General features: G+C 44.9%; 1 protein-coding gene across 14 annotated transcripts in view; it reads left to right on the top strand.

Moving 5' to 3' along the window:
- Positions 1-25,837, top strand: part of AMBRA1 (autophagy and beclin 1 regulator 1) — a 180,492-nt gene that overhangs the window by 141,987 nt on the left and 12,668 nt on the right. For all 14 annotated transcript variants that reach the window (XM_082410733.1, XM_082410735.1, XM_082410734.1 and 11 more), the window contains 3 exons: positions 6,899-7,087; positions 7,944-8,098; positions 21,215-21,354. In XM_082410733.1, the coding sequence (XP_082266859.1) occupies positions 6,899-7,087; positions 7,944-8,098; positions 21,215-21,354 (484 nt within the window). The remainder of the gene's footprint in view (positions 1-6,898; positions 7,088-7,943; positions 8,099-21,214; positions 21,355-25,837) is intronic.

Raw genomic sequence — 25,837 nt, 5'->3', positions numbered from 1 at the left:
GTTACAAGCTTTAAAAAAATTTCTATTTTACTGAATTTGTTTACTAATTATAGTTGTTATTCAGTTAAATCTCATGGGTTTTCTAAGTACGTTATCTGTAAATAGTATTAATTTTCCCTCCTCTGTTCCAAGTTGTACACCTGTGATTTCTTCCTCTTGTCTAAGTGCATTGGCTGCTACCATCAGAACAATGTTAAATAATAGCAGGCATCCTCATATCATTCCTCATTTCAGTAGAAAAACTTCCAGCTTTTTCCCAGTAAGCATATTGCTGACTTTTGGGTTGAACCAGAACTAGTTTATTGTTTTAAGGAAGTCATTATTCTTATTTTATTGTGAGTTTTTTATCAAGAATAGATACTCGGAATTCCCTGGCGGTTCAGTGGTTAGGACTCCCCCCCCCCACCCGCCGCCCCTGAAAAAAAATAGATGTTAAATTTAGTCATGCCTTATCAGCATCTGTGAAGATGATCATATGTTTTTTTCTCTCCTTTGACCTAACAATGAGATCATTATGTTTTTTTAAACAAGTATCTGTAGATTTAATTGACCTTAAATTAATCTTTAAATCCCAATAATACCAATAAACTGCCCTTGATTATTATTTTTTTTAATTTATCTATTTTTGGCTGCATTGGGTCTTCATTGCTGCACAGGCTTTCTCTAGTTGTGACGAGCAGGGTTTACTCTTCGTTGTGGTGCGCGGGCTTCTCATCGCGGTGGCTTCTCTTTTTGCGGAGCACGGGCTCTAGGCATGCGGACTTCAGTAGTTGTGGCTCGCAGGCTCTAGAGCTCAGGCTCAGTAGTTGCAGCGCATGGGCTTAGTTGCTCCATGACATGTGGGATCTTCCCGGACCAGGGCTCAAACCTGTGTCCCCTGCATTGGCAGGCGGGTTCTTAACCACCGCACCACCAGGGAAGCCCCGAGATCATTATGTTGATAGATTCTGTAATGATGAACCCAACCTTACATCCCTTGAATAAACCCCACCTGGTTCATGGTATATGCTTTAGCATTAAATTCTTTCCATGTAGCTTGCTAATAATTAAGAGTTTTTTCCTTGAAATTTGTGAGATGGATCTATCCTATTCTTTTTCATAAAATCTATGAGTTTTGGTATCAATGTTATGCTTGTGTTGCAAATATAATTTGAAAGTTTTTCTTTTTGTCTGGAACAGCTTAAATAGAATTGGAATTACTTGTACTTTTTATACTTTAAAGGTCTGAGCCTGATGCTTTTTTCTTCCCGTTTTTTCACAAGCATAGGGAGAGGTAGTTCTTTGATAACATTTTCTTTGTCAACTGTCCTATGATGGTTAAGCAAATGAACTCTTGAGCTACACTGTCCAGGTTCAAATCTTGCTCAGCCACCTTCTAGCAGTGTGACCTTGGTTACTTAATCTCTCTACACCTTAGTTTCCTTGTCTATAAAATGAGGGTTATAATAGTGCCAACCTCATAGGGTTGTTAGGAGAATTAAATTAGTTAACATTGATACATGTCAGGCACTCTGAACGGCATCTGGCACTCTCTGTAGTAAATGGTCAGTAAATGTTAGCTCTTTTTATCATGTCTTTTTCTTGGAAATTATACCGTGATTCTTTGAGAGTATGGCTATAATTCTAAAGTCACCCCTGCCCCTGTTTTCAGTACTCTGAGAGGTGTATTTTCCATCTCTGGAAAGTGATGTTCATGTAAAAAAGATAGTTCTCTCTTAACCTGTTGCCTCATGTGTAATTGGCTTCTGATCCTTCTGAAGCATGTTGTTTCTCCCCAGTTGGAGACAATTTTCTTTGATAGAAAAACCAAATATTCAGAAGAATACAGGCATTGGATATGCTGGTAGCAGAGCTGAGACGGTCTTTTTGGTTGTCCTTAACATTCTTTGTACAAGCCTCCACTTGTTCTGACTACAACTTCCTGTCATTCACCTTCTGTGTTCCTTCTTACTTCCTTTGATCATGGCTGTTGTAAAACCTGAGCTGATCAAAAAGTATCATGTGCAACCAGATTGACTCATTTAGTTTGGCTCACCTTTCTCCCTCATTTAAGTCCTGTGCAATATTAGAATTCTGCTTTTTAAAAGTGCCCTATTTTTCTCAGAGTTTTGGCCTTGGGAAATACTTGGCATTCTAGGAGTTTAGGGCATATATGTCTGATGGTGGCCAGTGTTCCTTGCCATGGTATCACCCTCTAGAATGACAGTCACTTTCACCTGAGGCTCCTGTAATTAACTCTAACTGCTTTTCCTGGTTGGTCTGAATAAAGTCTAGTTACAGTTCTGAATCTGGTAGATTCAGCTGTCAGCAGAGTTCATTTGGGAATCTGTTTGTAGGATTCGTTTCTGAACCTTGCATACTTCCCAGTGGAGGGAAGTGTTTGGCTTTGGCACAGCTCATGCTTGGGAGCCACTGGCCCTCAGTTTTACTCACGTGTTCAGCAGCCACTGTGTTGTCAAGGGGTCATCTGACTTATCTGAATTGAATTTAACTCTTTTCTAGAATTAGGCTAAAGAGTGTTACCGCCTGTTTCTCTTAGTTGAGATACAGGATTAATAAATTACTATCTGTAAAGCGTTTAGAAATTTGTGAATAAGGCCTCATATAACATAGATAATTTTGAAACCGCTCTCATGGGAAAAAGCTCATTAGATTCACTGTAGTTTTTAAGAGTGAACTCTTGTGGGAGAGTAGCATTAGTCACCAGGGTGCCCTGACAGAACGGACCTTAAGAAACCCAGGGGCTGAGTGGTGTGGGGCACACACACATCCACAGAGGATGTAGTGATTGGTGCCGTTGGGAATGCTTATATAGTGTCATCTGGAGCTCTGTGCAGGAGGTCCTATTCTGAAATCTGAGGGCTCAGAGATAGTCAAAAGGAAATTTTCCTGCTGATTTAAACCCCTTTGGGTTTTCCAAATCCTTATCTAATGCATTTGTAAAAGTACTGCAACTGCTAATCGCTCCCGTGGCCTCATCTGGCCAGCCAGCAACAGGCTACAAATCGATCTTTGTACAAGGTGTTTGTTTATAATTTATGGAGCTGATAGAAAGGCAGAGCCCTCTGCTCCTCCAGGCATCAGTACTTCTTACCCCTCCCATTCCCTGCTAGGGCATTTTAACTTGGAAATCATTTATAATTAGGAGGAGATTACATTGCACAGTCTGGAACATGGCTTCCTGCTGTCTTCTGCATCGTTTTTGCTCCTCCTGGAGCTGCCCCCTGAAGCTCTTAAGCAGTTTTGATTTGAAAAATCCTTTCTTTCCTAGACTTTATTTCCATTCTCAGCTGCCCAGCTAAGTGCTCCATCATCATTCCCCACATGTGTTTTGCCTTTAAGTGCAGGGCAGTTTGCTGGAGCTCCAGCTCAGGGGTCAAGGACTGTTTGGTGAGACAGCAGTTTTCAAGTGTGGTCCCAGACCAGCAACATCAGATGCCTGGGAACTTGCTAGAAATGCAAATTCTCAGGCCTCACCCCAGCGTTCTGTGTTTTGATAAGCCCTCCAGGTGATTATGTTGCATGCTGAAACTTGAGAACCACTGTGGTGAGGCAAGGCAGGGAGCAGAACAAAGATTTCTAGTGGTGTGTGGGTTGCCACTGTCTTAAACTGTATTCCACTTCACCTTTTTCTCTACCTGCTTACATCATTATTGAATCCAAAAATGATGAGCTCTCCTTGTCATTAGTGCATTACTTTGCTATGGCCTGAAAAAAACAAATAACAGAGATCCAGGAAATCTCTCCCTTTGTAAATTAACTCATCAAAATTTCAGCCTTATGAGAAGAAGCTGCACGAACGAATTGAAGCAGTGACCACTCACCACTGTAACTGAACATTTCCATTTCCATTTCCATTGCTTGCTGTATATTAATTTCCATGAAATTAATATACAACAAGCAATAAATGTAAATTGCTAATTGGAGCTTTGAAATATTAATGAAACTGTAAACACCCCACCCGGTGCTCAATGAAGCTACCAAATCACTCTGTGCCTACTACATCCCCTTCATTATGGTAGAAGTAAAACCCTAGATCCCTAGCTGTACAAGTTCTGAAAGGGAACATGCTGCTGGAGAAGCTCCGTTTTAATTTTCAGCATTCTCTTTTCACTTGTTATTTGCATATCTCTCTCTGAGCTCACTGCAGGAACTGGGAGCAGTTGCGAAATTGGGTGGAGTTGAGGGGAGGGGACGAAATTTGGGAGATGGCCATTGACTTGGAATCATCATAATACAGTACAAACACAAACACCATGGCTTGAATTTGAGGCTGACAAAATGCTTTTTGTCTATATGCCCAGTTTTTCGTGGGCTTAGAGCCAAGCCTCCCAAAAGAAGGAAAACCTTACTTGTACTTTCCCCCCCACCCACAGACCCCTCTTAGTAATTAATCTGGCAGTATCTAGTTCAGTGCTTTTTTAATGTTGGTGGCGAGTTTTGAGGGTCATTGTAGGCATCTGTATGTTTGACTGAATTGCAGGTTAACACATATAAGCTAGATGTCTGTAACAGCAAGATAGAAAAGCCGACTTTCATAAAATACTCACCATGCATTTTTGGGACATTAAATGTAGATAAAATGGAAACCATACAAAGCTGTCTTAAAGCCCACAGAGTCCCATTTCCTTTTCTGTTTATTTTCATGTCCTACTTAATATTTGTCATTGCTTTCTTTCTCTCTCTGCCTTTGATGGTTGCAGTCTAAATTGTCAGTTTCTTTTTACCTTTCTGAGGATTGTGCGAACATCAAGGTTAGAAAACCAAGATGGACTCACTCTTTTTTTAAAAAATAAATTTATTTTATTTTTGGCTGCGTTGGGTCTTCATTGCTGCGCGCGGGCTTTCTCTAGTTGCGGCGAGCCGGGGCTACTCTTCGTTGCGGTAGGTGGGCTTCTCATTGCATTAGCTTCTCTTGTTGCAGAGCATGGGCTCTAGGCACACGGGCTTCAGTAGTTATGACACGTGCAGACTCAGTAGTCGTGGCTCGCGGGCTCTAGAGTGCAGGCTCAGTAGTTGTGGCGCAGGGGCTTAGTTGCTCCGCGGCATGTGGGATCTTCCTAGACCAGGGCTCAAACCAGTGTCCCCTGCATTGGCAGGCAGATTCTTAACCACTGCGCCACCAGGGAAGTCCCTGGACTCACTGTTGAAGCTCCCCCAGTTGCTTTGGTTCTGTATCCCCAACTGTAATCATGTGTCAATCCAGGGAAGGGGGAGGAGATTATCTTTTTGGCAACAGGCATGGGACCCTGAGTAAGGAGCAGACAGTCTCAGTGCTAACTAGATAAATCTAGCCATACAGGCTCGAGCAGATGGTGGGTTGGAAGTTGAGCAGTACAAAGCCCTGATGGTGATAGCAATGAGTATTTGGATGTCATTATCTTATTAGTTAGCAAACAGGACCATCCTTGTGGTCCCTCCTCAGCTTTATGTGTAATGGTGCTGTAGGTGTCAGCCCCCAGGAGTTGGCACAATAGCCTAATCAATGTGTTCTGATGTCTTTTTTGATCTACTCTGTCATCTCTGTGGCTTCATTAACAGCACACACAGGGAAAGGGGGATGAATATAGAGTTTTAGAAATCACTCCGAATCCCTGATCCCATAAGTCTCAAGTTCCCCCTGGAAAGCAGCTCTTTGTTTTGTTTTCCTTAAGGTAATTTCCTGGGGAAACTTGCCCTTGACCTTTCAGGTCAGGCCATTTGGCTTCCTGGAGTAGATCACCTGGAATCTGGTGAGGGCAGTTGAGCTTGCCTTTTTGTTTGTTTTAACCATAATGCCTCTGACAGTGGACATCTGAAGTGATCTCCTTCAAATAAGAGAAAGTGAATTAGTCTCTTTGCATGTAAGTAGATCTAAATGAGACAGAGCCCAGAGGAGCTTGGTCCCTTTGGATGTGTTATGCTGTTCTGCTCATGCCCATGGTGTGGGCCATCTCATTCCAGGCTCACATCAAGGGTAGGCCACTTCCTCTGGGCAGGGATTTGCACAGTGGGCCTCAGAGAGGGATTCAAATGAAAACCGAAACAAAGCATGCAGGCACAGCCCCAGAGCTAGCTAACATCTCATTAGTCCTGTCATGTGGAACGATTCTCCCCACCGACAGGCATTCCTCCACCCCACCCCCGACCCCACCCGTTCCCTCGTGCTGAGCCTGCCTGCTGCCTGGCTGACTGCTTAATTCTCAGTAACTGCTACGTGCAGACCGGGGCTGCCCATGGTCACTGGCTTATGGTACGGGTGAGGGATAGAGCGTAGTGAGAAATGAAAATAGTTCCAGCCATCCAGCCAGGGCTAGGCTTTGTTTCTCTTTATCCTCTCTTGTGGAATTAGGGATTAGCATTAGCAAGGAGCCGTCCAGAAGACTGAAGTCTCTAAATGCTCCAGTTTTCTTAAACGAGAAAATAAGACAAAAACTGGTGAAATGATTTCCTTCTCCAAGGTCACATAGAGGTGGGGAGTAGGATTCTCACCCCCAAGGAAGTTTTACCTGGATCACCTTTTTCTTGGAATCAGTGGGTTTACATTTTCATTCATCTCAGTTTTGATCTTTTGGACAATAACAGCTGTTGAGTGGCTCTCCGGGAACAATTGTTAATAACTTTTTCCCTAGCTCATCTCTCAAATGATGTTTCCTAAGTGTGAGCTAAGACTCAGCAGGTGGTTGTGGTTGTGTTGACTCTCTGTAGTTTCCTATTAAAGTGGTAGAAGAGACATATCTTTTCTGTGTCTTGTGTTGCTTGTTCCATGACATTTTAGTTTGATAAGGCAGCCTTTAGTATTTCTAGAGAGGGTTCAGGTTCAGGCCCTTAGAGAGGCCCCCAGATTTCTTGACCCAGAATTTTTTATACCATCAACTCCAAACTTTCTTACCCTCTTTTCTTTCTTTGTCTGATGCAGCCTCCATGAATGTGCTGGTGCAGAACTGCAAGATCTACAATGATGCCAGCTGTGACATTTCTGCAGATGGCCAGCTCCTGGCGGCTTTCATCCCTAGCAGCCAAAGGGGCTTTCCTGATGAAGGCATCCTGGCAGTGTACTCTCTGGCCCCCCATAACCTGGGCGAAATGCTCTACACCAAGCGATTTGGTAAGAGATAGGAAGCCCAACCTAGTGACAAAGGGATGCTGGTACCTTGGCCTGGGCATTCCTAGGTGAGGTACAGCTTAGGTGGGAGTAATGGTCACATACTGCCCCTGCTTCACTGGGGCACGTGTCAGAGGAAGATTGCTTTGTCCTGGCTGGTAGCATTGCAGAAGAATCTCAGAATAAGAGTCCTCCCTACCACGGTGGCATCACCGGCATACTTCTGTTGTTATGGGCAGGAATAAGGGGGAGCTTCGTTCTTGGTCATGGCTTGAGGAAGTGGGCACAGTCACACACTGCAAGGCCGTTTGGCATTGTGTATTAAAAACCCCCAAAATGTATGTTCTCTTTGATCCAGTAATTTCACTTCCAAGGAAATAATCAGAAAACTATACAAGATTTATATAGAAGGATGTTCACAGCAGTGTTATTTATCATAGAGAAAAATGTCAAATTGTGAAGAGTTGCTTAAAGAAATAATGGTGCATTAATAAGGCAGAATACCATTTGGCCTTTAAAATGCTCTTATGGAAGACTATTTAATGGTGAAAAATGTTCGTAATGGATGAAGCGGAAAAAGTAGATTTCAAAATAGTATTTACAATATAACAATTTTTTAAATGTGATTCTATGATAATACTGGTTAGCATTTATTAAGTACTTTTTGTGTGTCAAACACTGTACTCAATACTTTACATGCCTTCTCATTGTACTCTTCACTACAATCCTATGAGATTAACACCAGGATGACCAAACAAAGATGAAGATTAGAGAGAAAGAGAAAAGACTAAGAGGGAAAATTATTTCCTTGTAATAGCAAGAACTCTGGGAGATGTCTCTCTGTTTTTCTGTCCCTCAGGTCCCAATGCCATTTCAGTGAGCCTATCCCCGATGGGTCGATATGTAATGGTGGGCTTGGCCTCACGAAGGATCCTGCTGCACCCCTCCACGGAGCACATGGTGGCCCAGGTCTTCAGGCTGCAACAGGCCCATGGTGGCGAGACCTCCATGAGGGTGAGTGCATTGCTTGTGGCTTCACTGTATGGCGGCTCTCCTAGGCCTGGCTGGCAGGGTAATGCAGGACAAGGTTGTGGTCTCCCAGCCAGGACCAGAGATGTCATGCCCATAAGGAGCTAGGAAAGACTCCAGTCCAGACTAGTAATGACCAGCAGGCCGCACTTTTGGAAGCTCTGGACTATTAAAAGGCAGGGGCTTTCTCATACCCTAAATCATGAGCTGGGTCCCCAGAGGCCTGAAAGGATCTTTGCATAAAGACCAAACTGAATACTTCCTTACCTCAACATGAAACCTTTAGTCTGGAGATACACAGAGAACCCAATGAAATATTTATGCTTCTTTTTTAAAAAAAATTTTCAGGACGCAAGCTATAAAAAGAGATAGATAGTATACTATGAAATGTTCTTTTCCTGAGGTTGTAATCACGATGGAGGATAAGGACTTTGGGCAGCTGCTATGCTCTTAACTGTCCCGTCCGTTTCACTAGCAGAGAAATGTTCTATTTAGGACCCTTTCTTGTCTGAAGCCGTCCTTGCTTGTATTGCCATAAAAGCCTTCTGGGCATCCTGGGGTTAGTGGCCTCCTGGACTCAACCAGTCTAGTTTCTGACTGAGATTATTCCCTCATCCCATGGGGGCTCATTTGGCCAGGGTTTTGTCAAGGGGAGTTGAGCATTTGAACACTTCTCTAATTAGATGGTGTTTAAGCTCTGTCTCAATCTAAGAACCTGTGAATTCCCTTAGCACTTTATGCTGTGCCATTTATAGTTTTATGCACTTGTTTATGTGTTGTTTTGTGTTTTCTTTAGCAGTGTGGTGTGTATGTTTAATCCACCCAGTTAGGTTCAGTGTAAGCTCCTTAGGGGCATATCCACCGGGGTCCCTCATTTAGTGCCGCACATGTAGATGCTTGTTGAATTCAGCCTGGAATATGAAGCATTTGTTTTAAAGAAAACACCCTAAAGATAGGACCCATTATATACAAAGCAATAGAAAGTGGGTGGCCAGGTGTGGTGTGGTGTCTCCAGCCTCTTCTCCCTCCTGTCTCCTACAAGGACCCTCTTTCCAACTCTACTGAGCCACTTTCCAAGCCCCCTGAATTAGTAAGGCTCTCTCTTGCCAGGGTGCCTTTACCTGGAGTGCCCTTTTCTCCCTGAAACCCAACTGCCTGCAAGCTCTTCCCCTTCTATGGAACCTTCCTAAACAGAATTGATCACTCCCTCCTGTGCCACCCCTGTATCTAGTACACTCTCTGTGTTAACACTCATCACACCAAACTGCAGTTATTTATTTCCACATCATTCTCCTCTCTTGGCCCATGAGCTTCTTGAGAATAGGACCATGTCTGTTTCATCTTTATGAACTCCAAATACCTAATAAGAAACCTCTCATTTAGGAGAAGCTGAATAAATGAAAGAGAATCTCAAGAAAAGCATCCTTATTGTTTCTAGGTGGTAACTAGCAGAACCATTGATGGGTGACATCATGTCCCACCATGCCTCTGAAAGGGTAGAAACAAGGCATTCTCTGCTCTTGACATCACAATCACAGGAAAGTTCTGATTTTTGAATCCATGTGACTAGAAATATTTGACATTGAGTGATTGGGAGAGGACTTTGCGGGAAGTTCATCGATCCTGTTTTCTTACCTAGATAAATGAGTATGGAAGGTGAATTTTAGTTTAAATATTCTTATCTTAAGCAGATTTGGATGGTAAAAGTATCTGGTGTCTGCTTTTCACCACCTAGAATCTTGGCCCTTGCTGTTCTTCTAACCATTCCTACCTAATTGTAGAATAATGGTTTCTAATCATTAAGAGACAGGATCTGATTTCAGCAACATTAATGGACATCTCCAGCCTCTTCTGGAAGCGAGGGCTCCTGCCCAACTTTTGGGCACAGCCTGCCAGTCCTCCATCCTAGCAAGGTTCCTCTTTTCTATAAGTAGCCAGAAACATCTGGCTAAAGGCAAACAGCTCCAGGGCGGGAGCCAAGATGCTGTCACATATGGTGCCGGCAGCTCAGGGAATGCAGTTGGAGAAGTCTGCTGTGGAGATGTAGGGGCTCAGGGCACCTAGCCAGCTGCTGCATGCCTCACGACAAGAGCTACTTCTCAGCACTCCCAGCAGGGGTTTTTTGATTCTCAATAGACCCCGTCTGCCACTTAGGAGAGGGAGCTGAAGTAACTAGAAAGCTCTCATTTGGGAAGCATTTCTCTCACACAAGAGGCAGGATCCGGGCTTCTCAACAAGGTTTTGCTCACCCTGTGTCCACCCAGTCTGACTTTAAACCCCCGTGCTACAGAAAGGTTTCTGGTTTTCCAGGTCTTGGTTGCCCCTTACGTCCAAAGGCACCAAAGCACTCAGCACATGTCCCTGAATTCAGTCACTGGTGGAAGGGAAGACACCAGCTTTTTTGGATAGCTGTGCTGTACCACCGTTTAAGGCAAGAAGTGCATTTTTGTCTGAGAACAGGGAGCGAGGGTTTAATGGGACAGTAGAGCATCTCCCTCTTTGCACAGGTAAGTATAGGTGGCTGTCTCCATCTGTAATGTCAAGCTCTGTCCTTGAAGGAATTTGTGGGTACTGGGCCTGTCCTAGAGCTTTTCTACCCAGAATCCCCCTTCTCTGTGGTGTTACCTCTTGGAATTCACTGTGGTAACATTCAGAGAGGTGAAATTGTTGGGCCAGCAGACGTTCCCAGGAGAACAGCCTCCAGAGCATCGACTTATTTTAATTCCCACTAAGTGACCATCTCTCCCCAAGAGATGATCTCTTATACAATCCCATATGAAAACTCTTGTAAAAATGAATTGCTAATTGCTCTTCGCCTTGGCGTGCTTATTCTAAGCAGTTCTTCAGACCTCTGGATCAGTGCTTCTCAAACTGTGCTTCTTGGACAACCTGCATTAGAATGCATGGGATCCTTGTTAAAATACAGACTCCACTTCAGACCAAACTCAGAATAAGAATTGGGCAGGAAGGGGACCGGGTATTTGTATTTGTAATACAAGCTTTCCAGATGATTCTGATATGCACTTGAGTTTGAGAACTGCTGTTCTTAATGACTGCTTTCTTCATTTTAGGTTTCTGCCCTCAGCCTCTTCAGCAAGGCAGAGATACAGTCTCAGGTTTACTTCTTATCGTGGTTTTATGTGTGATGCTTTGATCCTTTGCTAATTTTGTTGCAGGCACAGTGGTGTTTGTGTTCTGTCTCCTATAAAACTCTTAGCTTTTTGGCTGTCCGTGCTTCACCTCCCATTTTTCTCAGCTGTTGTTGCTCTACAGGGTTCTCCCTTGAATATCTCTATGTGCTGAATTCTTTTCTTCCCCATGTTGAGTTTAATGATTATCCTTGTCTCTAGGACCTAGGGTCCTCGGATATTTCCCTTCTCTGTTTACTAAGGCTAGGCTTCGTCTTCCCAATTTTAGTATCATTGGCAAATCAGGAAAAATAAGACTAGGCACATATTTTATCTCCCCCTTCCCTCTGTCGATTCGAGGCTCTTCCAGGCTGAATATGCTACTATCTCTGCCTCAGGGTCTTATGTGCCATCCGATTCCCTCACACTTCAGCCAGTAGGACTTTTTGTTAATTTCTGTTTGGTTTTTAAGTTAGGCATTTAGAGATTGCTGAGCTGAAGTTTTGCTGAATTCTCAAAACACTGAACTGCCTGAGTTCTCTCTCTGCTTTCATTTTCTAATTGGAACAAGGCACAATATTGTAGCAGAAAACTGCAATTAATTTTCTAAAATTATGGCAACTTGCACAATGTAATAACTTTGGTTGTAACCAAGTGAAAGCATAATAACAAAAATATAAAATTACTAATGAAACCAGAAATAGTCATATAGCAAACTGTGCCTCCAGTTTGTAATAAGTGCTGTTTTACCTAGGAATGGGGGCAAACGTCAGCGGTCAAGGTGTGGGTGTAGGTAGGGAGGCAGTGCTGGGGCAGTTTGGGCAGAAGTGATGGACAAGGGACTTGGGTGGGAGAAGAAGCCCTAGGACAGAAAGCAGTTTAGCTCTCCTTTCTCCATGAGACAGCATTGTGCTCTTTAAGGCCAAGCCTCAAACATCAGTACTTAAGGGTCAATTTTATTGAAAGCTTTTTCTTTGTGGCTATGCGGTGAAACTGTATTCAGGGGTTGAGCAACTATTACCCAGACAGATTGTTAGTTTGGAGGGGGTATTGGAAAGAAAGTCTGCCCCTCCCTCCCTCCACCCCTCTCTCTCCCCCCTCTTCTCCCCCCTCTTTCTCTCTTCTCTCCCGCCTCCCCCAACCCCTTCTTGACCCTGAGAGCTCTGCTCTTCAGTAGTGGACAGTCCCCTTGTATACCTTCTCCTTCTAGAGCTCCAGCTCTAAAGATATGCATCCCCCTCATTCTCAATAGGTCCTAGGCAGCAGGAAAGGAAGCAGATTTTTTTTAGACCTACAACCTACTCATATCTAACTGGCCAGTAGTTCTCAATGTGTATTCCCCAGGACTAAGTCAACATCATCAGAGAACTTAACAGAAATGCAGCTTCTCAGCCCTGTCCCAGACCTGCTGAATCAGAACCTCTGAGGGTAGGGCCCAGCCATCCTTGTTTTACCAAGCCCTCCAGTTGAGTCTGCATGCTGAGTCAAGATTGAGAACCAATCATCAACTGCATGGGGATCCCAGTTAGACCTCACCTGTCAGAATAGCTTTGTTGTTTTCTTTTTTGCTCTCACCTTGTCTCTGGAACCTCATCTGGTTTATTTCTATGGCTCCTTTAACCAGATCTTTCAGATACTTTTAAGAAGTTGAGAAATTGATGAGTACCTCCTGCCCTTAGCATTTCTGGATCATGCTAACATCCTAGTGATGGTACTTTAAAGACTAATGCTGTGGGGCCTTTTCCCCAATTCTAATTAAAATTCTTACCTGCCCACAGTTGACTTTGTTCAGGCTCTTAACTGTGATCCCATTCCTGTTTGCCTACGTGCTATAGAATACAGAGATTCTTAGGCTTAAAAAGTGAGAAGAAATATCTTTATCTTTCTCTCCAGGACCTTCCCCATCTGAAGGTGTAGTCCTTGAGTTCCTTTTTCCAACATTCAACTCACTGTTATCCTTGGATGGAAGATGTCGCTGTGGTACCTATTAATGGATATCTTAGTGTCACCCTGGTTATAAAGAAACATTAGTTGGCTTTCTTTATTTCATACCATTTCATAGCCATCTTCACAGAACAGCCTAGTGATGGCTGATTATTATTATTATAAGTTCATTAAAATGAACCACAGAAAAGGCTTGGTGTCCAGAGTACTCAAATTAGTCATGACTAAATTGTAGCTTAGACCCTGGGTCGGGGTGGGTAGCCAGCAGTGTCAGCACCGACCAGCATTATGTAACTAACGTGCATAGGCTCTTTTGGCTTGTCCTAGCTCCATTCTTCAACATATAATCTTTACTGTGGCTTACTCCTTGCCCTGAATTTAGCCTGTGATCAAATCCAGTCATCAGTACTTCCCTGGATTCTAAAAGTTTGGTTTTCAAAAGTGACCTAGAGGGCTTCCCTGGTGGCGCAGTGGTTAAGAATCCACCTGCCAATGCAGGGGACATGGGTTCGAGCCCTGGTCCGGGAAGATCCCACATGCCGCGGAGCAGCTAAGCCTGTGCGCCACAACTACTGAGGCTGTGCTCTAGAGCCCGCGAGCCACAACTACTGAGCCCACGTGCTACAACTTCTGAGCCTGCACTCTAGAGCCCGTGAGCCACAACTGCTGAGCCCACGTGCTACAACTTCTGAACCTGCACTCTAGAGCCTGCGAGCCACAACTACTGAGCCCGCGTGCTACAGCTACTGGAGCCCGCGTGCTACAGCTACTGGAGCCTGCGTGCTACAGCTACTGGAGCCCGCGAGCCTGGAGCCCGTGCTCCGCAACAAGAAAAGCCACCGCAATTAGAAGCCCGCGCACCGCAATGAGGAGTAGCCCCCGCTCGCTGCAACTAGAGAAAAGCCTGCGCGCAACAACGAAGACCCAATGCAGCCAAAAATAAATGAAAAAAAAAAAAAAAAAGTGACCTAGAACTCTAGTTCAATCCAGAGTATTCTCCAGCAATCTAAGGGAACTGAGCTTCTTCTTAATCTTGTCTGGGCTTGGGAGTGGCAAAAACCAAAAATAAAGATATTTTATTTTTGTATCCTGGAAGGGTACTATTTCTTCAAGGGGAGATTGGGATAAAAGAGAGACAGCTTTGTTGTCAGAAATGATTTACTCCTTCCTAAGATTTTGTCCTCATTAATTTTCTTAAAGCTGCTTGTCAGTTGATTAAAAGCTGCTTCCGCTGCAATTATCTTAAAGTTGACTTCTGAGATGTGGTATAAAGCATCTATCCTCGAAAAGTTCCTTTCTTCAGCATGTTGTAGGAAAGGGGGAAGGGGGTATGAGAGAAGTCAGGGGTGTCTCTGATGCGATTTGTCAGAGAAGGGAGGGGGCAAAACAAAAAATTAAAAATAACATTAGAGCTACAATCAAAGCCATTAATTTAGGCGAATTTTTCCATGACAGATTCCTCCAACTTTGATGCTTTCTTTCCTTCATGGCTTCTTAGTAGAGCACAATCTATGCTGCATTTTATTCTTTTCACTCAGCAAAATTTTATTGCGCCCCTACCCTGGGCCAAGTACTTTGCTAGGTCTGGGAATACAATGAACAGAATGGATCTGGTCCTTGCTCTCCTGGTGCATACGTGCTGGACACCTGGCTTCTTAACGGGTCTTTTCACTGCTGTATCCCCAGCCTTCACTGTGCTTGGCACACAGGAGGCACTCAGCATTTGTTCTGGGAATGTGTCGCTTTGAAGTCTTGTGTGCTGTGTATTCCCTGCACATACATGAACACACACCCCTACTCACCAGCACCATCAGTGTGCCTAGCACGTGCCTCAGGAAATGGTAATTAAACATAAGTATTAGATATAATTCTTATGAAAATAGAGTGTCTTGCTCATGACCATAGTTCTGCCCAGTATCAGTGAGTTTCTCAGGGTTCCAGTCACAGCACTTACAAATGGTGAGAAGATGCCCAGTGGCTGTTTCAGAAGTGAGAGGCAAAACATTTTGTTTTTTAAGAATTGGTAGGAGGGGCTTCCCTGGTGGTGCAGTGGTTGAGAATCCGCCTGCCAATGCAGGTGACACGGGTTCCATCCCTGGTCCGGGAAGATCCCACATGCCACGGAGCAACTAAGCCCTTGTGCCACAACTACTGAGCCTGTGCTCTAGAGCCCGTGAGCCACAACTACTGAGCCCACGTGCCGCAACTACTGAAGCCTGCGCACCTAGAACCTGTGCTCCACAACGAGAGAAGCCACCGCAACGAGAAGCCTGCGCACTGCAATGAAGAGTAGCCCTCACTCACTGCAGCTAGAGAAAGCCCGCGCGCAGCAACGAAGACCCAACACAGCCAAAAATAAATAAATTAAATAAATAAATTTATTTTAAAAAAAAAGGGAATTGGTAGGAGAACCAACGTTTGCATTTGTAGAAGCTGAAAGTATTTTATTGTAACCCCCGTCCTGAGCTTTCTTCTTTCAAAAAAATATGGATCAAGTAAAGTGTATGAATATATTGAAAGACTCCCTTATCTGAGCTGAATATCTAGAACAACTACTCATTTGGCCATTTCCTTTGAGATTTAGAAAACTGAGGAAGTTCAAGAACTTGTGCTGTGCACAGAGGTGTGGGCACAGGAGGAAGCAATTATTTTAACTTCTGGGAGTTCCAGGAGCATTGAGTGCCTTGGTATTTGATTTAGCACAGAAGTAGATACCTCAACTGAAGTAATCTCTGTGCTTCAATCCTAATGGCCAGAGATGGACTTTGGAAAGCATCAGGCCGATTGAAAAATAAAATTCTTGTTCTCTGACTGTCCTTGGGATCTCTTTGAGGGGAACAGGTGAATAAGACAAAGTCTGTAGGTCTCAACAAATCACAGGAGATTGGCTGGAAAAGACTACAAGGCATCAGGTTATCAGGAACAGAGGAGGGCAACAAGTTCCCAAGAGATAAGAAAAGGAGCTTGTTTGCTCTTCTTTTCTGCTGGGGGAGCTTTGGTTTAAACAAGAGTGTTCTAGGCAGATATGTTCCTGTTTCAACTGAACAAAGAGAGAGTAAAGTGACTTGGTATTCCGATTTTTGTTCTTAAATAACCACTTTAAAATCAACATTCTATGAGTTCTAAACTCCAAAGTAGAATATAAAGAAGGCTTAGAGACAGTAAAAGAAATTAAAGTTTCTGAAAAACAATCACATTTTCCTAGGGATGAAGAAACTCCAGTAATTGATGAATCTAAGCAAATCAACCCAAAAGAAAAAAAGGATGACCGTAGTATCCCTCCCCCTGCCTGTTTTGGAATGTGTGCATTTCTTAGCCTGTGACAAGATGTGTAGCCATCCATTTCCAATGAAAAGGTCAGCTGTCTCTTAGCATCTGCTTTCCACTGATTTTTTTCCTCTTTCCAGAGAGTTAATTCTCCTCTAGTAACCCTCTCTAAAAGCTTAAAGCCTCCCTTGATTCTCATCACGACCCAGAAGGCATTTCTCCTCCTCACAGTTCCTTTCTTCCTCAAAGCCCCTTTGGCTTGCGACTTATCTCATGGTCCTTCTGGCCTCAGTTTCCAGTTGTCCCCTTCCTTCAACCAGCTTTCATTGTCTTGGTTAAAACAAGGGAGATCTGCCGACCGTACTTGACCTCTTGCCGCAGTGGCAAGCTTCCAGCTTTAAGGATAATGAGATTCCCAAATGTAAACAAGAAAACCGCAAAGTTTTTTTCTTTTAGCTTCTTATTTGGGCTGATCTGAGCAATGCAGTTTGCTACTTGGACTAATGGTCTGAGCTTTATTGACATGCGGTAGAAAAGAAAGCATCTTGTTGAGGGCAGCAATACATTTTTCCTCTAAATTTTAAAAGGATGGAGAGGAAGGTTTCCCACTGAGTTCCCCTGGCTACCTCTCGTTCTTTTCCTGTCTATCTTTGAACAAGAAACAAGACCCTTTTAGTTTTGATCTGGGAACTGTTTTCTTTTGTTCCTACTTCCTATTAGAGACTTTGAGGGATAGAGGCAAGTGGTACAAGAGATTGTCTTGGACCCCTGAAGTAGAGGAATTATCTTCTCCCACTCCTTACAACTGTAAAGATCTTGGTGACCTGACTCATTCCCTATTGACATGCTGAGACTGCACTGACTCTAAAAAAATTTGTTCCTTCTAGCTCATTGATCCCAATTCCCTTCACAGATGTTAGACAGAAATGAGAACAGCCTGCTTGGGGAGGGGGGTTTCTGTCAGCATTTGTCGTCTACCAGGGAATAGCTGCCCCTGAGACAGGTTGAAACCAGGCCTCTGCAAACATGAATCAGCAGCCAGGTTTTGTATCCAGCCCCACAAAGGGACCCCAGAACCTGATAATCCTCCTCCAGTATAATGGAATTTGGTGGTGTAGCTTCATAAGGTGTCACTTTTGTCAGAGACGGGGAGGCATTTTTGGCAGGTCCCCGGCTTTGTCCTTAACATCTGACGGGGAGCTTCTGGGCACCTGACTAGCGTTAAGGAAGGTTTTACTGGAGATATATTTGGAGTGCCTTAAAATAAAGACCAGAGCTTCCTTTACTGTCTCGGATCTCCGTTCTTGTCAGTGCTGATGAACTTTGGGTTTATGGAGCCAGCCCCCATTGAAATCTGGAAGGAGACTCACAGATCACCCAGTCACTGGGTTGGAAAGACTGATGGCTGAAACCATAAATGGTTTGGGAGTAGCCAGAGCTATAGCCATCTGTCAGCATTGGGGAACTTGTTGCCCAGTATTCTCTTGTCTCTAGGGCTAATTGTGAGGAATAGTTCCTGTCCGTGAGGTACTTTCAGAGCTGTTAAACTGCGGCCAGAGAAAGGAATGGAAACTACACCTCTGGGTGGTTTTCCAAATGGGCCAGATTCTCATTCCTCTAGGGTCCTTTAGCTCCAGGCATGTGTGAAATAGGAGCAATGGATCAGATGACCTCTCAGAACCTATAAATCAGTGATCCTACCCATCCTGCATCCTCTGTGTCATCTCCTTCCTTCTCACCCCCACGTTAGAGTGTGATAAGTAAGCAAGTGCTTATCAGGAATTCTGGAGGCTACTGATCTTCACGTGGCATTTTCTGGTTTCCTGCCACAAAGCAGGATTTAGCCTAATACCCAAACACTGGAGGAGATGGGCTCTTGGGAGCTGCCCTTTCAACACTGTTTAAGGACTTGGGCAGGGTGGGGAGCTGCCAGAGTCGGAGGACAAATCGATTCCCCATGACTCCTATAGCCATGGAGGTTGTGAATATCTGTGCAACAAGGTCTAGGGGTCTCAGCCTTTAATTACTTCTCTCCAGTCGCTCTGACCTTGTCTCACCTAAGCTGGGTCACCCATCATACTGGCTTCTTGATGGCTTTGTCCCCAGAGCAAGTTCCTGTACTTAGAAGCAAATTGATAGTATTTGCTTGTTAATCCCTCTGCAACAACAGACTATAAAAGGTAAATTTGTGACGTGTGAGAGGCTTGTTTGCTTCTTTCCTGGTCTGGAACATTTCTAGAAAAGAGTCCTTAGTCTTGTGAGACCACGGTCAAAACACTCAGCACAACCTCAAAGCATTTGATTTACTAACTGCATTGTCTCCCTTCTTGCAAGACCACTTTCTCTGGCCCTTCTGACCCATTGCCTGCAATAATGAATCATTATGATTTTAGGGGAGACTCTTGTGAAGCCCATTAGAACTGCCACAGGCGAAAAATAAGGCTCCCCTCATCCAACCCACTGAAATTAACACACATCCCTTCTGAACTCTGGGTGTATCCCCAACTTATATTATCTGACCTTTGGGAGAAGAAAAATTTAACAGATTAAGTGATCCCAGCCACAGTTGTCTGATCACAGCCACTTTGTCCTTTTGATTTGTATATCAAGTCATATTTAACCATATAGCCGGTAGGTTGGACAGAAACCATTGATTATTTCTGGAAAAGTGAAAACCTCTGTGAGAAAGGATGAAGGCACCACACCCATCCCCTGACCTGAAGGAAAAGAGTTGATTAGGTGCAAAGGGAAAAAGACTGGCATTGCCATCTCTGTGGGCAGTCAGCCAGTAGTGAGGCCGATGGAGAGGAGTAGCCATGAACTCATTCCAGGCTCCTGCCAGGTATGTACGTGTAAGGAAGGGATTATCCAAAGGTCAGGCAAGCATGTTCTGGATGACTAGTTTAGAAATTCATAAACTCCATTGGGCTCTTTTTCAGTAGTCTCCTCAGACCAAAGATTTAAGGAGCCCTGGTTAATTCTTACATTTGGAGTTGAGTCAGATGGGGAGGGCATAGGAGGTAGGAGGTTCTTAATGCAGCAGCAGCCGTGGGGCAGTCTGTCTTATGCCTCAAACCAGAGCCAGTTCCATATTTGTAACAGACCCATTCGACCTCAGGACCATAACAGGGCCGTTCCAGCAGTGTGCTGTAAGCTGCCCAGGCACATTTCTCAGCACCACACAGCCGGGGAATTTTTATAACAGGATTCTCTGTGTGTGTGTCATTACATCGAGCACACGTGCCGCTGTCTTCTCTAGTCCAGAGGCTGTCCTGGTAAAGGCCTTTCAGATAGCTACCCAAGGCACATGAACAAGTTCCCAAATGCAGGACTTCTTATCACTTGATTTCTGTAAATGGCATGGACCCTTAGCTCAATATTTACCTTTTTGGGGGAGCAGGGTCTCTCATCAGGATAATCAGAAAAATTATTATTATTATACTGCCATAAATTCATTTTTTAATATTACTTTATAAATCACGCTCTCATTTGTTCTCTCATTTATTTCCCTTCCATCAACCTTTAGGGACAGGTAAAGGCAGATGAAGTTCATCCTTATTTTATAAAAACCTGAAGAGGCTAAAAGAGAAAACATTGTATTGACTAAAACTCCAGTTTATAGATTCTCAGCCTCACGTCCTTTTCATAGGGCCTGATGACGTGTTTTTCTTGTTTGTTTTTTTTTTAAGCCCCAGATGCAGGTTCATGGTAATAATAACAAGAGTTACCATTTATGAGCTTGCACCACGTCAGGCATTTTATATACATCATTTCTTTTAATCTCCCCTATTATTTGAGTATTGGTGCTGTCTCTTTTTAAACTGAGATCCAGAGAAGTTGTTATGCAGTGACACCAGGACTCAAACCCAGATCTTTCTAACTCTTAAATTATGCCCTTCATTCTTCCACTGCCCTGCCCCTGTCTCTGACTAAAGTCGATTCTGGAACATTGTGTAGATCAGTAGCTAGATGTCACCTTCAGCCCAACCTGAGACAAGCTAAGCTGCCCCCTGAGAAAATAGTAGCTTTGGAAAGAAAGATGTAGACTAATGAAAGGAGACTCCCTTTGAAAAATGGAACTGATCTGTTTAATGGTGATTTATATAAGCTAGAAAGAAATCATATACCTGTGTGTTCAAGATTCCCTTCTGCCCTGCTTCCTACATCTTATTGCACCTTTTAGATTTCCTTAACAATAGCAGTTTTAACATTGCTTTTAATTAGATGAATTAAGAATGTTCTTTGATGTTATCACCCCCTCCCGCCCCCCTATCACCTTCAGTTCCCCATTGCAGTGAGAGTGCTGTGGTTTCCATGGTAACAGGACTACCAGTGGAGCTTGGCTCTCACTGGTTTGTCTGGTCAGAGGAAAGTTTGGGGCAGTCCTTCCTGGTGTGCTAGGCTCTGCATGGGGCTTTCCAGGGGGTTACCTTAAAAGCGATGAAGTGAGAAATGTTAAAGGCTGTGAGGAGAGCATAGCGAAGCTTCATGCAGAAGGGTCCAAGTATATGCCCCTGGTATTTTCTGACAGTCCTTAGCCCTCACCTGGAGTAAGAGGGTCCCACCCTGCCCTGCGCTTCCCCCAGTTCTCAGATATATTTTAAGAGTCATCCCATTCCCAGTCCAGCCATCTCTTTTCTTCCCTGTGGTTAACTTGCTTTAGGCTATAGGAGGGACTTTGTTCCCCTTGGATTTTGTTATTCTTGGTAACAGACCGTTTCTCCTCCCATTCTCTTTTCTTCCCTCTTTTTCCCTCACCCAGAGAGTTTTCAACGTCCTTTATCCCATGCCTGCTGACCAGCGGAGACATGTCAGCATCAATTCTGCCCGGTGGCTGCCCGAGCCAGGGCTCGGCCTGGCCTATGGTACCAACAAAGGAGACCTGGTGATCTGCCGACCAGAGTGAGTGGCTCAAGGGGCTGGCGGGGTGGGGACTCGGGGGGTCATCCAGGCTGAGGACTGGGGTCATCAGCATTCACCTGTGGATCTGGCCAGTGAGGTGGGGTCTTTTTTTTTTTTTTTTTGAATTTTATTTATTTTTTTATACAGCAGATTCTTATTAGTTATCCATTTTATACATATTAGTGTATATATGTCAATCCCAATGTCCCAATCCATCACACCACCACCACCACCACCCCCGCCGAGGTGGGGTCTTCTAGATGGGAAATTCGAATCCTGCTAGAGCCTGACGCGTTCTCGGCGTCACTCCTTAAAGTGTCCTTTTCACCTAGGGGATGGTAAGGTTAGCTCTCCATTCCAAAAATCTTCAAAAGACTGGTATAGTTATTATGTGTTTTAAAATCTAAGGCAGTATTTTTTTTTTTCTTTGTCTTCCCTCATTCTCTGGTTTCCTAGTGATAGTAAAGTTTCCCTGCAGGCAAAAGCATAGATATCAAAGATTCTTTTCTAAACCCTTTTTGAAAAATTCAACAGGTGGTCTCAGGTTTGTGTAAATGCCATAGTCATTAACTTAAGAAACAAAATTGGAAATAGAATATTGTTAAAGCCCTAATTTGTCAAGCTACGGATCTCTGACAGCCTGGCTCTGTCTGTGTCCTGCCTGTTTTCCTTTCTGCTTGGGGTTCTGGCTCATAATAGTGAAGGCAGATTGAAAAGCTTAGTTTAGAATAAAAATGATAATTAACTGGTCTTGATTGAAGTAGGGGGTAGGAGGCGACAGGGAACCAAAGCATCTTTGTCTTAAGTCCTGATGACACCTGCTTCTCCCCTTTCTCTGGCTTTTTGGAGGAGAGAGGTCTGTTCAGGCATCCTTTCACTCAAGACCCTGGGAATCAGCCAGGTCTGTCATCAATTTCTAGACCCAGCCAGGTGGGGAGAGTGAAACTCTGTACTTCAGTGCAGATCAGGCTGATTGCTGCGTGGGCTACTGCGGGGTTCTAGCCGACTAAATGCCACTTCTGCCTCCAGGACGTCCTAATGTTGTCCTTCACTTGGTGCAGAGTCTTCTCCAAGCGTAGCCTGCAGATCACAGAACACGCACGGTGTGGCTGGTCTGGTAGGGTCTCTGGCTACTGGGAGTGTCCACGTTGCCTTTTGATAGGGCCCTTGGTGATTTTTCCTAAAGTGTGTATTTGGGTCAGTTCTTGTGGCCTGGTGGTGACTGGTGATTGAGCCCTTGTCAGCTGAGCTAGGTCGGTGGCCCAGGAGAAAGAAAACCTGGTTCTGATGACAGCTCTTTTATTCCACCTAGAATTTTTGGAGCCCCTTCCAAAGGGAAGCTGCTGTCTCAGCCGGACCTAGTCAGGCTGCTCTTGGAGCTGGGAGACTGCTTGGTTCTGCCAGCCACACTCTCCTCAGACTCAGTGTCCACAGAGCCCCTTTCACTAGCTCCCGGTGCCTCTCCAGAACACAGCCTGCCTCTTTCACAACTGTGCCACTGTTAACCCAGGCGCTGGATCTGTCCGTTTCTGCCCTCCCCCCGGCCTGTCCATAGTCCCAGGATCAGTCTTCCCTGAACGATTTCTTTTTCCCCAAAGCACATTATTTTACCTCTTCCTCTTTTCTTAGAAATTCATAAGAGGACTCTAATAGGCATCTTTCCCAAAACTGGAAAAGAATTCTGGATTATAATTTCACTCTTACCAACACTGTAGTTACAGGCCTTTCTTTCCCTGTTTCTCCAAGACAGCCTTCCTTAGCATTGTTGTCTTGTCCCTGGCTCCAGCTACTAACCTTTGTCCCAACCAGACTCCCAGCCCCTTCTCTTGCAAAAGCGATCTGCTCTTAACAGAGGCAGTGTCTCTGCTCCCAATTTGTCGTGGCCCCACGAGGCTTTTATGTCTGCAACCCCAGCCTACATACTTGGTGTGAGTCACAGACATCTCAGCCAGACATGAAGCTGGCTTTGGCCTCTCTTTTCTCCCCATATGTCATCTTCAGCATCCACCGTCTCAGCAAGCTGGAGCCATCTTGAGCTGCCTGGGGAGTTCTCTTACCCACCCAGCAGCTCAAGTCTCTTCCATGACAAGATAGCACTAATGTTTGGCACAGCGAACAGCACCCCATCACAGACCAAGTTGTGTTGGACTCAGAGAGAGCTAGTTGAGCCTGCCTTTTTGGTGTTGCTGTTTCTTCTGATTTCTTGGGTCGTGTGGGTAAATGCCCCATACCTTAGGGCCAGTATTTAAGGGTACCATATAAAATTAAGATGGACATGACTTTGTCCCAAGTTGTCCAAAGCTTCTCCAGTTCTCAGTCACCTTCATTTCTGTACTTTAGGCAGGAAGTACTATGAACAATATTCAGGTAAGTTAACACTCACCCGAGGTCTCCCAGCAGATCAGTGACAAAATGAGCCTTCCTAATTTTCCGATCCAGAGCTCTTTCCTGTAGCTGATTCTTAACCTTTTTTCAATCAAAAACCCCTTTAGAATTCCGACGAAAGCAACATACTCTCTTCCACAGAAGAATATACCGCAAGAACACACATATAATTTTGTAACTCTTTTAAGACCTCAGGTGAAGAATGCAGCTCTAGATCATGTTGAGGCATTTAAGTGGGTCAGGTGATTGATGCAGTGGGGAATGAGAGAGGATAAGTGAGAACATGTACATCTTTTTTAACAGTCTCTGAGTGATCTCCGGCCTAGAATGAGGAGAACAAATAAATAGGGAAGTAGAAGCGCAGGGTTGTTGCCTGCTGCCTGGCCCCGCGTGACGCAGCTCCCTGGCACACCCATTCCCAAGGGCACATGAGCCAGCCAGCCAGCCAGCTGGGCCAAGATTACAGCCCTCCCTCCAAAACAGGTGGTTGTCTGCCTTTGTCTCAGGCACAGGCAGCTATACCACATTTTGTGCTTTCAATCCTGTTCTTGATTTCTCCTCCATTGTCTTAGCCTTGGCACTCTCTCCAAGCACAAAGACAGAGGTAACAAGCTCCTTGGGCATCTCTTGAAGGTATTAAAACCCCACCTGACAGTAGAAAAAAGCCTAAGGAAACACTCCATCTCTCCAGCCACAGAAATTCTTAGGACCGGTGAGGAGATGGACCACTGGCCCTTCCACCCATATACAGAGCCATTTCAGTGGCTGATAGCCTGGTCCCCACCCCCTCCCAGCAGTGAGATGCTCCTTTCTCCTTTGCTTTGCTCCCCGACCCACCACCCCTCCCAAGCTGCTCCTGTGCCTCTGGCTGTCCGCCAGCCCAGCCAGCCTCCCCACCAGTAACCAGGGTGGGTATGAAGTGCCAGATTGATGTGAGGGGCTGCTTGCTCACTTCCGTCTTCATAGATCAGCCCTACAAACGACGGGGTGGGGAGGTGCTGGGAAGACCTCTGAGAGTCAGCTCAGAAGACAGAATTCAGAGGCTCATGTCAGAAGAAAAGTAGGCTGGGGGGAATTCCCTGGCGGTCCAGCGGTTAGGACTCGGCGCTATCACTGCCAAGGGCAGTTCTGTGTGAGAGCATTTTCACCACCGAGGAAGCCAGGCTGGCTCTTAGCTGTGTTCAGGGAGCCCCAAGAGTCCCAGCTGTGAGGAGTCACTGAACCAAGCCCAGCAGCACAGCTCACAGAGGCTGTTGAAGGAAGCCAGGAAGGCTGACCCTGACTGGCCTTCCCATTCTTCTTCATCCCTCTGTGTGTTTGTCTAGCTTCCAGGAAGAACCTAGAGCAAACAGTGGTGACTCATTCATCCTCCCTAAGGTCCAAGGAGGAAGGAGATGGTTGGCACTGTTCTTTAGCTTACAGATGGAAATAAGCAACACTGAATATTGAACACTTAGAGTTTCAGTAGCCAGAGAGGGTATCTTCAACTCTGTTCCTTGGTACAGTGCCTGGAATTTCAGCCAAATTCATGAGCTTGTCGTAGTCAAGCTGGTCTGACCATAGAAGGTAGAACAAATCATGGCTGGAATTGGACCTCTTGGTGGGGAGCAGAGAGGATTGGGGTCGGGGGGCGAGAATGGAGCAGCATGTTGATAGCCTCCATCGCTCCTGTTCTGTTTGGCAGTTGATATCCTCAGTAAATGGCCAGAGTTCATAGCCTGGAGCTGATGGCACATGCTGCCAGGTGGAAAGTGTTTGAGGGACTCTTTGGCCATCAGCGTCGTGCTGGCAGTCGCAGCTCAGAGAGTGTGCCTTCAGGTGGCCTTTCCTCTGGGATGGGAAGGAAGGTGCCTGGTCACGCAGTACATGGTTTGGTATAGGTTTGGTGTGAGCAGTTTGTTGTCAGTAACCAGCCCTGGGTAGCAGGAATTACAGATGAAGGATTTGGCGGGGACCCATGTGGTATTGCCACCTGTCAATAAATCTTGACAAGTTTGTAAATCAGAAGCTCCCTGGCAGCTGGCTTCATGTGGTGCCTCATGCAGCCATGATTTGCTCATCAAAAATTGCAGTGGTGGCTTTGTTTTCTGGGGGCCTC

Source organism: Balaenoptera physalus, assembly GCF_965194825.1.
Source record: "Balaenoptera physalus genome assembly, chromosome: 10".
Classification (NCBI taxonomy): domain Eukaryota; kingdom Metazoa; phylum Chordata; class Mammalia; order Artiodactyla; family Balaenopteridae; genus Balaenoptera; species Balaenoptera physalus.
This window is presented reverse-complemented; position numbering and strand designations above follow the sequence as displayed.